The sequence below is a fragment of the Ranitomeya variabilis genome, chromosome 3, assembly GCF_051348905.1.
Source record: "Ranitomeya variabilis isolate aRanVar5 chromosome 3, aRanVar5.hap1, whole genome shotgun sequence".
In the NCBI taxonomy this organism is placed as follows: Eukaryota; Metazoa; Chordata; class Amphibia; order Anura; family Dendrobatidae; genus Ranitomeya; species Ranitomeya variabilis.
In genome coordinates this window covers 127543328-127559516 of record NC_135234.1, presented here as the reverse complement: position 1 = coordinate 127559516, position 16189 = coordinate 127543328, and the positions used below count along the sequence as shown (strand labels likewise).

The 16189-nt window shown below is 44.5% G+C and overlaps 1 protein-coding gene across 2 annotated transcripts in view; it reads right to left on the bottom strand.

The window, feature by feature from the left end:
• Positions 1-16189, bottom strand: part of POLA1 (DNA polymerase alpha 1, catalytic subunit) — a 502104-nt gene that overhangs the window by 451946 nt on the left and 33969 nt on the right. The window contains exons 6-11 of one of the 2 annotated variants that reach the window (XM_077294669.1): positions 15565-15630; positions 15234-15338; positions 14957-15137; positions 6819-6975; positions 6322-6497; positions 5796-5908 (exon numbers count right to left, since the gene is read on the bottom strand). In XM_077294669.1, coding sequence (XP_077150784.1) covers positions 5796-5908; positions 6322-6497; positions 6819-6975; positions 14957-15137; positions 15234-15338; positions 15565-15630 — 798 coding nt within the window. The remainder of the gene's footprint in view (positions 1-5795; positions 5909-6321; positions 6498-6818; positions 6976-14956; positions 15138-15233; positions 15339-15564; positions 15631-16189) is intronic. The other variant, XM_077294671.1, reaches the window with a different exon arrangement.

Sequence of the window (16189 nt, the reverse complement as noted above, 5' to 3'; positions counted from 1 at the left end):
GTCGTTGAGGTCCCGCTGACATCGCTGAAATCGGTGTGTGTGACACCGATCCAGCGATGTCTTCACTGGTAACCAGGGTAAACATCGGGTTACTAAGCGCAGGGCCGCGCTTAGTAACCCGATGTTTACCCTGGTTACCAGCGTAAATGTAAAAAAAAAAAACAAACAGTACATACTCACCATCTGATGTCCGTCAGGTCCCTTGCTGTCTGCTTCCTGCTCTGACTGAGTCACCGCTGCGCTCTGCTCTCACTGTACGGCGGCACTCAGTCAGAGCAGGAAGCAGACGGCAAGGGACCTGACGGACATCAGATGGTGAGTATGTACTGTTTGTTTTTTTTGGTAACCAGGGTAAACATCGGGTTACTAAGCGCGGCCCTGCGCTTAGTAACCCGATGTTTACCCTGGTTACCCGGGTGCTGCAGGGGGACTTCGGCATCGTTGAAGACAGTTTCAACGATGCCGAAGTCGTTCCCCTGATCGTTGGTTGCTGGAGAGAGCTGTCTGTGTGACAGCTCCCCAGCGACCACACAACGACTTACCAACGATCACGGCCAGGTCGTATCGCTGGTCGTGATCGTTGGTAAATCACTATGTGAGACGGGGCCTTAAGCCTCAAGTTTGCTGGGGCAGTTGTAAAACCATTAAGAATATAACGAAAACCAGATGCAACACTTCAATCAATTTAATACTCATTAAGCTAATAAAAACCCCATGTGGTGAGCCCCAACTTCAGCCAGCCATGTTGTCAGAGACGATGTCATACATTGTTCTGTAGGAAGGCAGGAGGACCAGCTGGAACACGGCCATTAAAGAACAGTGTTAAACTTATCTATGTGACAACCAAAATCCATTGCGAGGCCCCAGACATCGTGACAGCTTAAGGCTGTGTGCATACGTAGCAGATTTTTCGTTTTTTTTGCTAAAAAAACGCTATAAAACCGCAAAGAAAACGCTCACATTAAGCATCCAATTTAATAGAATGCAATCCGCATTTTTTGTGCACATGCTGCGTTGTTTTCCTGAGCGGAATCGCTTTCCAGAAAAAAATGCAGCATGTTCATTAAATTTGCGGAATCGCGGGGATTCCGCACAACTAGGAATGCATTGATCTGCTTACTTCCCGCATGTGCGGTTGGTACCCAGAGTGGAGGAGAGGAGACTCTCCTCCACAGACTGGGCACCATATACCGTACTCGAGTATAAGCCGAGATTTTCAGCCCAAATTTTTGGGCTGAAAGTGCCCCTCTCGGCTTATACTCGAGTCATGATCGGTGGTGGGGTCGGCGGGTGAGCACTGTCATATACTTACCTGCTTCCGGGGCTCCTGGCGCTCCCCCTGCCCGTCCCACGGTCTCCGGGTGCCGCAGCCTCTTCCCCTGAGCGGTCACGTGGGACCGCTCATTAGAGAAATGAATAGGCTGCTCCACCCCCCATAGGGGCGGAGCCACCTATTCATTCCTCTAATGACGGTGCCGGTGACCGCTCAGGGGAAGAGGCTGCGGCACCGAAGACCAGCTGTCCGGGGTAAGGAGCGGGACGCCGGGAGCAGGTAAGTATCGCATATTCACCTGTCCTCGTTCCACACGCCGGGCATCGCGCCATCTTCCCGGCGTCTCTCCGCTCTGACTCTGCAGGTCAGAGGGCGCGATGACGCATATAGTGTGCGCGCCGCCCTCTGCCTGATCAGTCAGTGCGGAGAGACGCCGGGAAGATGGCGCCGGGGAGCTGCAAGCAAGAGAGGCGAGTATGTGTTTTTTTTTTTTTATTGCAGCAGCAGCAATGGCACAACTTTATGTGGAGCATCTATGGGGCAACGGTGCAGAGCACTATATGGCACAGCTATGGGGCAACGGTGCAGAGCACTATATGGCACAGCTATGGGGCAACGGTGCAGAGCACTATATGGCACAGCTATGGGGCAACGGTGCAGAGCACTATATGGCAGAGCTATGGGGCAACGGTGCAGAGCACTATATGGCAGAGCTATGGGGCAACGGTGCAGAGCACTATATGGCACAGCTATGGGGCAACGGTGCAGAGCACTATATGGCACAGCTATGGGGCAACGGTGCAGAGCACTATATATATGGCACAGCTATGGGGCAACGGTGCAGAGCACTATATGGCAGAGCTATGGGGCAACGGTGCAGAGCACTATATGGCAGAGCTATGGGGCAACGGTGCAGAGCACTATATGGCACAGCTATGGGGCAATGGTGCAGAGCACTATATGGCACAGCTATGGGGCAACGGTGCAGAGCATTATACGTATGGCACAGCTATGGGGCAACGGTGCAGAGCATTATATATATGGCACAGCTATGGGGCAACGGTGCAGAGCACTATATGGCACAGCTATGGGGCAATGGTGCAGAGCACTATATGGCACAGCTATGGGGCAATGGTGCAGAGCATTATATATATGGCACAGCTATGGGGCAACGGTGCAGAGCATTATATATATGGCACAGCTATGGGGCAACGGTGCAGAGCATTATATATATGGCACAGCTATGGGGCAACGGTGCAGAGCATTATATATATGGCACAGCTATCTATGGGGCAACGGTGCAGAGCATTGTATATATGGCACAGCTATCTATGGGGCAACGGTGCAGAGCATTGTATATATGGCACAGCTTTATGTGGAGTATCTATGGGGCAACGGTGCAGAGTATTGTATATGGCACAGCTTTCTATGGAGCATCTATGGGGCCATAATGAATGGTATGGAGTATCTATTTTTAATTTTGAAATTCACCGGTACCTGCTGCATTTTCCACCCTAGGCTTATACTCGAGTCAATAAGTTTTCCCAGTTTTTTGTGGCAAAATTAGGGGGGTCGGCTTATACTCGGGTCGGCTTATACTCGAGTATATACGGTAATTGTTAAAAAAAAAGAATTAAAATAAAAAATAGTGATATACTCAGCTTCTGATGGCCCCGGAGTCTTCCCGCCTCTCAGCGGTGCATGCGGCCGCTTCCGTTCCTATAGATGGTGTGTGTGAAGGACCTGCGATGACGTCGCGGTCACGTGACATCTTCAAAGGTCCTGCACACAAAGCATCTAAAGGAACGGAAGCCGCTGAGGAGATCCGGGGCCATCAGAAGGTGAGATAATAATAAAAAAAAAAAAAAAAAATGGTTATTATTTTTAACATTCTATCTTTTACTATTGATGCTGCATAGGCAGCATCAATAGTAAAAAGTTGGTCACACTTGTCAAACACTGTTTGACAAGTGTGACCAACCTGTCAGTTTTCCAAGCGATGCTACAGATCGCTTGGAAAACGCTAGCATTCTGCAAGCTAATTACGCTTGCAAAACGCTAGTTTTTAGCAGGAATATGCATGCCAATTCCGCATGCGATATACCCGCGGCAGGAGTTGCAGAATTGCCGCGGAAATTTCCGTGGCAATTCTGCGACGTGTGCACTTAGACTAAGACTGTGTGCACACGTAGCAGATTTTTTGCGTTTTTTCGCTATAAAAACGCTATAAAACTGCGAAAAAAATGCTCACATTAAGCATCCTATTTAATAGAATGCAATCTGCATTTTTTGTTCATTACCTAGGAATGCATTGATCCGCTTACTTCCCGCATGAGGTTATGCCCACCATGCAGGAAGTAAGCAGATCATGTGCGGTTGGTACCTAGGGTGGAGGAGAGGAGACTCTCCTCCACGGACTGGGCACTATATAATTGTTAAAAAAAAAAAAAAAAAGAATTAAAATAAAAAATCGTGATATACTCACCTTCGATGGCCCCCGGAGTCTTCCCGCCTGTCAGCGGTGCACGCGGCGGCTTCCATTCCTATAGATGCTTTGTGTGAAGGACCTGCGATGCCGTCGCGGTCACGCGACGTCATCGAAGGTCCTGCACACAAAGCATCTATAGGAACGGAAGCCGCTGAGGATATCGGCTGCCTTCGGAAGGTGAGTATAACCATTTTTTTTATTTTTTTTTTATTATTTTTAACATTATATCTTTTACTATTGATGTTCCATAGGCAGCATCAATAGTAAAAAGTTGGTCACACTTGTCAAAAACTATGTTTGACAAGTGTGACCAACCTGTCAATCAGTTTTCCAAGCGATGCTAAAGATCGCTTGGAAAACGCTAGCATTCTGCAAGCCAATTATGCTTGCAAAACGCTAGTGTTTAGCGGGAATATGCATGCCAATTCCGCATGCGATATACCCGCGGCAGGAGTTGCAGAATTGCCGTGGAAATTTCCGTGGCAATTCTGCGACGTGTGCACTTAGCCTTAAAAAGGATTTCAGGATAGTTATTTATATTTTAAAGAGGATTTCTTCAAAAAATATAAATCTTTTCAACAATCTGGCATTTTGTTTCTAGAAAACATTAATACGATAATGTGACGTCAGTTTCAGTGACTCAAATTTAACCCCTTCACAACATTGCTGTACATGTACTGCACATGTTGTGTCTCCCATGATGTGGGCGCCGGTGGTGAGCCCACATCTTTCCCAGCACATATCAGCTGTTTTGAACAGCTGATAGAAGCCCGGACCAGCCACGTGGGGGAATCGCGATCCATCTATGGCTTTTCACCCGTTAAATGCCGCTGTCAAACTGACCGCCCCATTTAACATGCGTTTCCAAAAATTGCACCAGAAATCCACCCATCGGTGACCCCGGACACGTAATCAATGCTCACCGATGGGTTGACATCGCCTGTATGTAGCAGAAGCAATCAGGCTATGGCAGCTTCTAGTTCCTATGGAGACTTTTGAACCATGCCAAAAGTAAAAAAAAAAAAAGTGTTTTTAAAAATAATTAAAAAAGGATATATTTGGTCATGTGAAACCGTAGTTTTCTAGGAGAAAACAGAGCGCGTAACACAAAATAGAGCGGTCAGCAGATTCATTCTTCAGCCTGTGGACCTCTAACAAATGCTGAAAAACCTTTACTACCTTTCAACATAAACTAGCAAGACTTTTTATTTTGGCTTCCTTCAAATATATAAAACTGGTTTTGGGTAATATCTACATATTAAAAAGAAAAACAAATATTGCCAATGTGGTCTCCAGATGGAGACTGAAGGTTAGAATGGAGGTTTATCCTTTTCAGCAAAGAGTCCAACTTTGGTTTTGGACTTAATTGCTGTATATTGATCTAGAGACCATGTGGGTAGCGCCATAAGAGGCCTCCAGCAGGGATCATCACATCAGCAATACTCCTGGGATTATGGCGAATTATGTTCGGTAGCCAAATCCTTCTGGTCTTCATTCCAGATACACCAAAAGCTCGGTATTACACTGATTTAGGAGTGGAACCAATGAAATGGCCATTTCTCCAACGTGTCCCAGGAGCCATTTTTGAATACTACAATGCGAGGTCGCATACTGCTGGTGCTATTGTAAGGAGCCCATGTGGCCTAAAAATGCTACTGTGGGTTGCAGCTTATCCGGACAGGTCTCCCATGGATGTCATTGGTCAGCAATCGCAAAGGGAGCTGCCAGCAGCAGATCTTTAAGAATTGCAGGATGAAGTGCATTCAGCATGGCAGAACATTCCTAAGATAACCATTAATACCCTCAGTGATACCAGCCAAGCTGTGAAGGTGCGTGTATCTGTCTATGGCACTCAGTCATTAGTACCATTCCAGTTAGGACTTCTACAAATGTGGTTACATGAGAGGAGGCCAAATAATGGAATAAACACAGGACACATGTGGTACCTTGTAGATAGAGGTGTATTTGCTTACACTGTGCACTGTGTTTCATGGCATTACCCTTTAAAAATACTCAACACCAAAAAACACTTACCGTCTCACGTGGCAGAAGATACACAGTGCGCTCAATGTTTTTTACGCTTACACAGCAACTGACAAATGTTTCTGCAGACTCTATCCAGACTTTCCCAAACAAGTACACAACACCTACGGGGAAAAGAATACTCACTTACTAAACTGAAAAAATATATAAATTCAGAAAACAATTTATAGGACATGAAAAAACAGCAATTCATTCATTCCATGGTGCACACAGAACCACAGAGATATCAGATCAGACTGAAGCACAACTCACCTCCCATTTATACAGAATAAAGTCACACTGAACAGATCTGTACGATTTATTTCACAACAATTTCACAGAAGAAACTCACAATATGGCTAACAGGTATACTATTAAGAAGTCTGGTGTGAAGACTGTTGTCTATTTTATCATAAATGACAAATGGAAGACACAAACTCCTCCCAGCACCTGGTTACTGATGCTAATGTTAAAAGACGGTCCCACATAAGGTGCCAATATTAGAGGCTCATCATAACGCAAGAAAATTCAGTCTCACCTGGCTGATTGTATTGGTCCTCATAAGCATCCAGCCAATAAAACCTGAACACCGGATCACCATCTTCTCCAGTTACTAAAGGAAGCAGACTGGAATCCACTTGAACTTCATTTGCAACAGACTGAGTTTCATCCGGTGCTTGATCCCAGCACGATTCTCTTGTAAAAACAGAAGCCCTGGGGGAGAAGAGTGAAAAGTTCCATGAAATCCACATTATAGGCATACAGTTGTGTCCTGTTAGCAGCATACTTTTTTGCAGTTAAAGACAGGCTGTCACTGGGCTTTTGCCACCTAACGCTGACTCCAGTGATGTGTCACTTATTGGTCTCCAAGGCTTAGTTTTAATAAAATCACTAGAGGACTAGTTACTTCACAGCACCCACAGGCAGAGATATGTAGATACGGATTTATTGCTAACAGCTTGTGCATAACATTATGAACCCAATATTTGTATTATATAATTGTGAGAACATCAGTGCGCGTTTCATCTGACTTACATATGAGGCTTTTCATCCGTTTCTTCTTTCACCTCCTTTTTAATGTCTGCTTCAATCTTAACAGCCGCGCTTATGTTAGGTTTACTCTCAGAATTATCCTCCTCCATGGGTTCATCAAAATCTCCATCATCAAACTCAACTATCACTTCATCATCTTCTGTAATAACAAGGTGAATGCGTTGTTGTATTAGTTGCCATTAACACACTTGTGGTTAGATCAGGTTTTAGACTTTTAGTTAGCTTTTAGGTATCAGTAGCTTTCACTTAACACTGAACTATGAATTTACAGCCTGTTCAATATTCTCCATTGCTATAGATGCAGGGAGTCGCTCTTAGAATGGTCCAAACCTGACAGCACTGCATGTTATCGCAGGGAGCAGGTGGGTTTTCATGGTGGCCTGCTGAAGGCTCCCATAGCTGCCATTTAACCCCTTCACCCTCCAAGTCTGTTTCCGCCTTCATGACCAGGCCAATTTTTACAATTCTGACCGCGATGTTAGATGCTACTGCTCAGGCGCAGCAGGGACCATTTTGAGACAGAAATCTTCTTTCTGAATAAATTTATATCAGCAAATAAAACTATTTAATGCATATTAAAAATGCAATTTTGCTGCAGCGCAGGTGCCTGCCGATTGTGATTTTTGTTTCAATAGATATAATAGGGGCAGGTCACTGGGGGATCAGTGACCTATCAGAACAGAAGCCATCAGTATAAATACCTAAGCAGAGCACCACATGAAGACCCCCACAGCTCTGCCCCAGAGCTCGAGCATATCATTAACTGAAAATAAAGATTAAACAACAACCGCAAGACTGATTTCATCACCCAGGTATCATTTTAATCAGTGTAACAGCAACAACCTGACACTGTGTGAAGGTTACTGTGCACAATCCTGCTGACAGGTTCCCCTTAAGGAGAACTGATCAAAATAGGACAGTTTTTGATCTTGATTTATTGCTACCGCTCTTAAGTATTCCACTTTTTTTTTTGTTAGCTTTTCGTTTTGTTTTGTTGTTTTTTTAAACCACCATATGATTCCAGAGATATGGCCCTTTTCGTTTAGGGTATGTGCTCCCGTTAAATATTTGGTGCAGAAATTTCTGCATCTCTAGGCAGGAAAAATGCAGCAAAAATTATGCAAGTTTTTGAAGCGCCTTTTTAAATGTTTTTTGGCCTGATTTTTCCCCACTCATTAGTATGTGAGAAGTCTGCAGCCAAAGCCCTGAAAGAATTGACATGCTGCAGATTTAACCCTGCTTTTTAACGGCGCTGAGAATTAAGGGTATAGCGACCCCCAGCCGTCAGAAAATCTCCAGGGTCTCAGCTGAGACCCTGGAGTACATGATCAAGGCTGGTAATTATGGTCCCGTCATGTGATCACCAAAGAATGACAATAACAATAAAAAATGGTGATTTAATTCCTTTCTCCTCTGATATCATTTAACATATCAGAGAAGAGAGAAATGGGGTCCCCCGAGGCTCCAGATAGCTCCGTCATCCCCCGGGCCCTCTGCGTCATCTTCCTGGAAAAAAATGGTAGGCGCATGATCAGTGATCTGCCAACCGCTACCCGGCAACAATATGGAATTTTTCCTTTTGTTTCTATTTGATCACTGTGACAGATCCTACCACAGTGATCACAAAAAAAAAAATCTAAGTAAATCAAACCCCACTTTGTCACCCACTATATACAAAATAAAGACAATTGTAATTGTTCCCATTTTTAGCAGCTAGGGTAGGTTTGTGGTTAGAGTTCTGTTAGTGTTGGAGCTAGATGTGGTCCTTAAAGAAAATGGTTTATCAAATTTTGTTGAAAAAATTATAAATCGCTGGTCAACTTTTAAACAAAAAAAAAATTATGTTTCCAAAATTGTGCTGATGTAAAGAAATGTGGGAAATGTTATTTATGAACCATTTTATGTGACCTAACTCTGATTTAAGGGCACCAAAATTAAAAGTTTGAAAATTGCAAAATTTTGTACATTTTTGCCAAATTTCCATTATTTTAATAAACAAGTCATATTGAAGAAATTTTACCACTATCATGAAATACAATAGATCAGAAAAACAAATCTCAGAATCAGTGGGATCCGTTGAAGCATTCCAGTGTTATTACCATATAAAGTGACAGTGGTCAGAATAGTAAAATTTGGCTTGGTCATTAATGTCAAAATTGGCTTGGTATCTAAGGGGTTAAATCTGGTGCAAGTCAAAAATAAGCGGTGTGTGTGCACATGAGACTTCAGGAAACAAATTTACTTTGCTTGCTCTGAAACCCTTCAGGTCTTGTGACAAAACAGCACAGAAAAAATGAGACAAAAAAGCAACACGTGAACACAGGCTGTCATTTGTCGTGCTTTCTTCTGGGCAGATGTCACAAAACCTGAAGAATCCTGAAGTCTTGGGCCTCTTTCACACTTCCGTCTTTCAGCGTCCGTCACAAATTTGCAGGATCCTGCATTTTCTCATAGACTTGTATTAGCTACGGATTGCCATCCGTTTCATCCGTCTTTCACTGGATCCTGCATAAAAACTGTCCGTCGGGCAGAGAAAACGTTCAGAGGAACATTTTTTTCTGCACGTCGGAAAATCTGTCAGCGTCGCTGCCTGTGAAAAGCAGGAATCCAGCGACGGGTCCCGTCTTTTCAACGATAGCATGCGTGGAAGAATTTCCCGTCAGTGAAATTCTCGCTCGCTCTTTCTCTTTTTCTATTGATGCTGCCTATGTGTGACAACATTATTTTGGACTTACTCTATGCGAATGTCAAGAATGCTTATTCATCGTCTACCCTGCCGCCCTTGGGGAAATCTGATCACAATCTTATACTATTGTCACCAGTCTACCAACCTGTTGTTAGAAAACAGCCTGCTACGATTAAAACAGTTAAGGCCCCGTCACACATAGCGACGCTGCAGCGATACAGACAACGATGCCGATCGCTGCAGCGTCGCTGTGTGGTCGCTGGAGAGCTGTCACACAGACCGCTCTCCAGCGACCAACGATGCCGAAGTCCCCTGGTAACCAGAGTAAACATCGGGTTGCTAAGCGCAGGGCCGCGCTTAGTAACCCGATGTTTACCCTGGTTACCAGTGTAAAATGTAAAATAACAAACAGTACATACTCATCTTCGCGTCCCCCGGCGTCCGCTTCCTGCACTGACTGAGCGCCGGCCCTAACAGCAGAGCGGTGACGTCACCGCTGTGCTGTGCTTTCACTTTACGGCCGGCAGTCAGTCAGTGCGGGAAGCAGACGGCAAGGGACCTGACGGACACCGGAATGTGAGTATGTACTGTTTGGTTTTTTTTACATTTACGATGGTAACCAGGGTAAACATCGGGTTACTAAGCGCGGCCCTGCGCTTAGTAACCCGATGTTTACCCTGGTTACCAGTGAAGACATCGCTGAATTCGTGTCACACACACCGATTCAGCGATGTCAGCGGGACCTCAACGACCAAAAAAAGGTCCAGGCCATTCCGACACGACCAGCGATCTCACAGCAGGGGCCGGGTCGCTGGTACGTGTCAAACATAGCGAGATCGCTACTGAGGTCGCTGATGCGTCACAAAACTTGTGACTCAGCAGCGATCTCGCTACACGCAGCAGCGATCAGGGATCCTGCTGAGAATCGTACGTCGTAGCAGATCGTTTGGAACTTTCTTTCGTCGCTTGATCACCCGCTGACATCGCTGGATCGTTGTGTGTGACAGCGATCCAGCGATGTGTTCGCTTGTAACCAGGGTAAACATCGGGTAACTAAGCGCAGGGCCGCGCTTAGTAACCCGATGTTTACTGTGGTTACCAGCGTAAACGTAAAAAAAACAAACAGTACATACTTACATTCCGGTGTCTGTCCTCCGGCGTCTCAGCTTCTCTGCACTGTGAGCGCCGGCCAGCCAGAAAGCGAGCACAGCGGTGACGTCTGACGTCACCGCTCTGCTTTCCGGCCGCTGTGCTTACACAGTGGAGAGAAGCAGAACGCCGGGGGACAGACACCGGAATGTAAGTATGTACTGTTTGTTTTTTTTACGTTTACGCTGGTAACCAGGGTAAACATCGGGTTACTAAGCGCGGCCCTGCGCTTAGTAACCCGATGTTTACCCTGGTTACCCGGGGACTTCGGCATCGCTCCAGCGCCGTGATTGCAACGTGTGACCACAGTCTACGACGCTGGAGCGATAATCATACGATCGCTGCGACGTCACGGATCGTGCCGTCGTAGCGATCAAAATTGCTCTGTGTGACAGTACCCTTACAGACTGGGATGTGCTGCTTGGGACAATGGATGAGTATACAAATGTTAATGAAGTGGTTGGTAGAGTGACTGACTACATTAACTTCTGCACTGATATGCTGGTGCCGGCTAAAAAGATTAGGTGTTTTGCAAACAACAAGCCATGGATAACAAAGGAATTGAAGCATTTGCTCAACAGGAAAAAAAAGGCATTTAAATTAGGCGACAAAGAGGAAATTAAAATGATACAGCATGAATTGAAGTATAAAATAAAGGAGGCTCAGAAAGCCTTCAGAATTAAACTTGAAAAGAAACTGTCCCACAATAATACCAGGGAGGTTTGGTCAGGAATTAAATTACCGACTGGGCTTAAAGGCCCCGTCTCACATAGCGAGATCGCTAGCGAGATCGCTGCTGAGTCACAAGTTTTGTGACGCAACAGCGACCTCAGTAGCGATCTCGCTATGTGTGACACGTACCAGCGATCAGGCCCCTGCTGCGAGATCGCTGGTCGTGTCAGAATGGCCTGGACCTTTTTTAGGTCGTTGAGGTCCCGCTGACATCGCTGAATCGGTGTGTGTGACACCGATCCAGCGATGTCTTCACTGGTAACCAGGGTAAACATCGGGTTACTAAGCGCAGGGCCGCGCTTAGTAACCCGATGTTTACCCTGGTTACCAGCGTAAATGTAAAAAAAAAAAAAACAGTACATACTCACCATCTGATGTCCGTCAGGTCCCTTGCCGTCTGCTTCCTGCTCTGACTGACTGCCGTAAAGTGAGAGCGCAGCAGTGACGTCACCGCTGCGCTCTGCTCTCACTGTACGGCGGCTCAGTCAGAGCAGGAAGCAGACGGCAAGGGACCTGACGGGCAACAGATGGTGAGTATGTAGTGTTTGTTTTTTTTGGTAACCAGGGTAAACATCGGGTTACTAAGCGCGGCCCTGCGCTTAGTAACCCGATGTTTACCCTGGTTACCCGGGTGCTGCAGGGGGACTTCGGCATCGTTGAAGACAGTTTCAACGATGCCGAAGTCGTTCCCCTGATCGTTGGTCGCTGGAGAGAGCTGTCTGTGTGACAGCTCCCCAGCGACCACACAGCGACAAAACAGCGACGCTGCAGCGATCAGCATCGTTGTCTGTATCGCTGCAGCGTCGCTGTGTGAGACGGGGCCTTAAGGCAAGGTCTGATCACGGGGGAGGAAAACTGGACAAGGCTAATGAGATGAACGAGTATTTCAATAGATTTAGCAGTACATGTGTACTGCCAACTGGAAGTGGAGGGGAATTGGGTGAAAATTCTGCAACATCGATATTGGAGGAGGAGCAGACTAATTTTAGAGTATCCGAAAATGATGTGAGGAGGCAGTTTAAGTCACTTAACATTGGTAAAGCAGCAGGACCAGATGGACTCAGCTCACGTGTCCTTAAAGTGTGTGCAGACCAGCTGTGTACTGTCTTTACACTCCTATTTAATGGAAGTCTACAAACACAGAGGGTACCAGTGTTATGGAAAACTTCCTGTCTGGTGCCGTTACCCAAGACTTCTTCTCCTGCAACCCTAAATGACTATCGTCCTGTAGCCTTAACATCTCACGCTATGAAGGCCTTGGAAAGATTAGTTCTTGCTCACTTAAGACCGAGGGTTAACGCTTTTATTGATCCCCTTCAGTTTGCTTACCGACATAGATTGGGGGTGGATGATGCTATTCTTTCCCTGTTACATAGTGTACATTCATTTCTGGAGACTGACAGAACCATGGTGCGAGCGATGTTCTTTGATTTCTCGAGTGCATTTAATTCCTTGCAGCCACCTTTACTACACAAAAAAATGACTGATATGAAGGTGGAGGTGGGGATGAGAAATTGGATAACTGACTACCTATCAGATCGGCCACAGTTTGTACAGATGGGAGCAGTTGTGTCAAGCAGATTACTGAGCAGTGTAGGTGCCCCCCAGGGAACGGTTGCTTGCACCCTTTCTATTCACACTGTATACATCAGACTTTCAGTATAAATCTGATCTTTGCCACCTTCACAAATTTTCGGATGACTCCGTGGTTGTGGGATGTATTAGGGGAGATCGGGGGGATGAGGAATATAGAAGGGTGGTGTCGAATTTCGTGGATTGGTGCAATGGTAACTATCTACAACTAAATGTTAAGAAAACCAAGGAGTTGGTGGCCAACTATAGCAGGATTAAGTTGGAATGCTTACCGATCACTATTGCTGGTCAGGAGGTAGAGCAGGTGGAGAGTTACAAATATTTGGGGGTCCATTTGGACAGCAAACTGGACTGGAGATGCCACTCAGAGTTTGTCTACAAGAAGGGGATGAGCAGATTGTATTTCCTAAGGAAACTGAGGTCTTTTAATGTGTGCAGCAAAATGTTACAAATGTTCTACCAGTCTGTAGTGGCAAGTGCCATCTTTTTTGCAATCATATGCGGGCCTCTGATGCTAATAAGCTGAATAAGCTTATCAAAAAGGCAAGCTCTGCTGTCGGCTGCAATCTGGACTCTCTTGAGAAGGTAGTGGAGAGAAGAACTCTGAGAAAGTGTATGGCAATTAGCAATTATGAACAATAATGCACATCCACTATATGAGCTATTGATGAGACAGAAGAGCACCTTCAGTAACCGGCTAATACTTCTGAGGTGTAAGAAGGAAAAATTTAGGAAATCGTTTGTGCCAACTGCTATGGGGATGTACAACAATAACATTAGGGTTAAATCATAAAGGTGAATGTCTACTTTATTCCTTCTACTTTTCAGTTCACCCGCTGTGTATGTCCTATTTTAATGTATAATGTCCTTCTGTCAACAAACTGTCATGTCAATTAAGTAATTCATTTTATGATTCTTATGATGTAAGTTGTGCTGCTGTGATACCATAATTTTCCACGGGATCAATAAATTGTATCGTATCGTATCAAGATAGAATGTTAAAAATTATTTAAAAAAATTAAAAAATAAAAAAATAAAAATCGCAATATTCTCACCTACTTGCGTTCCCGCGCAGCGTCACCAATGTTCCCGGCAGCTAGCGTTACATCCTAGTAATACATTTCGTAATCTCGCGAGAAGTCGCAGTCTCGCGAGACCTCGACTTCTCGCGAGATTTCACAATGCATTACTAGGAACGCTAGCTGCCGGAACCATCAGTGCGCAGGAACACCGGTAGGTGAGAATACTGCAATTTTTTTTTTTTTTAACCTGGTTTGTGTTGTGTATGCGTTTTCGCAGCGGAAAACCACTGCGAAGACGCATACACAACAGGTGCGCAAAGGCTCGATGGGTCCGTCAGAAAGACGGGCCCAGTGCACACGTTTTCCACAATCTGCACAGGATCCGTCATTTCAACGTCTTGACAGATCCTGTGCAGATTTGGAAGACGGAAGTGTGAAAGAAGCCTTATGCACACATCACTTATTTTTGACTTGCAGAAGTTTTAAATCTAGCGTGTCAATTCTTTCGCTGTTTTTGCTGCAGATTTCATCCATATTAATAATGAGTGAGGAAAAACCTGAACCAAAAACACATAAAAAAAGCACATCAAAAACGTACCTATTTTACTATTTTTCCTGCCAAGAGATGCAGAAACATACTCTATTGTTTCTACAAAGAGGGCTTGCCGTGTCTTTTTCCTGCTCTGCATTTCTATCTTGTGGCCCTCTGACAAAAAAACAAGGACTAGCACTAAATAAAAAGTCCATATCTCTGTAATGGTTAGGCAGATAAAAAAAAACGTAAAAAAAATATATAAGAAAACTCAGGGTAGTAGCAGGAATAAAGTAAGAGATAAGAATGGCCAGTTTTGACCCCGTGACAGCTAAATATGGCTCAAAACACTTTATTCTACCTTATCACTACCTTTTTTTTTTTAATCAATTTAGCTTTGCAATACCTTCTGCAGCCTCTTCCAACTTGACCACACTTCCATTTTTTGCAACAGCTGCAATACTGCTGCCAGGTTCTTGCTTCAGCTTCGCTTTTTTAGGGGAGGTCACTTTAGCCTGTTTAGGAGGAGCAGAGTCATATTCCTGCTTGGGTACTGGAGGGGGTTTTCTGCGATTTGCTGGAGAAGCCTAATATATTTAAAAAATAAACCAATGAAACACTTTTCAATAAGTATTAAAAGGCAAACAAACTTTTTCTTAGGGTGCATGCTTTTGGATAGTTACCCTGGAAGGTGGAGATGTAACAGGCATTGAAAAAGGGTTAAGTGGAACCCCTGCAAGTCTCTTCTTTTTTAGTGTTATTACCGGTGGTGGAGTCATTTGTGTGGGCTAGGTAGAAAGGACAAAAAAATAATGAAAAACAGAAAGTCACTATTCTAGATAAAGTCTTGTCATTTAATATATAATTACAAGGACAAAGTGACCTTGGAAAAAACTTTCAATGAAATTGTATGACATTAAGATGTAAAATCTTGTGTCACCGTGACTCCCGAGTTACCTACATGAGTGGAGGTCGAGCCAAATCAAAGTCATAGGAACGATTTAAAAATCATACCTGAGATTTCAGGTCTTGAAGTAAATCACCCAATAGATCATCTTTTGACAAATCCACAGCTTTCTGCTACAAAGAAAAAAAAACACACACACATCACTAATATTACCCTCATCTTGATAACCATATTTATATGGGCTATGGGTTAACCCCTTAAGGACCAAGCCACATTATAGGTTAATGGCCAGGCCTTAATATTGAAATCTGACCACTGTCACTTTTTGTGGTTATAACTCTGGAATGCTTCAATAGATCGCCATGTTGCGTTTGGAGATCCCCTGAAGTGCATAAACAGTGGAAACCCACAACACGTGACCCCATTTTGGAAACTAGACCCTTCAAGGAATTTATCTAGATGTATGGTGAGCGCCTTGAACCCCTAGGTGCTTCACATAAGTTTATAACGTAGAGCCATGAAAAATAAAATTCACATTTTTTCCACAAAAATCATCTTTTAGCGCCAATTGTTTTATTTTAAGAAAAGATAGCAGGAGAAAATGGATGCCAAAAATTTTTGTGCAATTTCTCCTGAGTACACCGATACCTCAAGTGTGGAGGAAGACCACTGTTTGGGTGCACGGCAGAGCTCGGAAGGGAAGGAGCGCCATTTCATGTTATGAATGCAAAA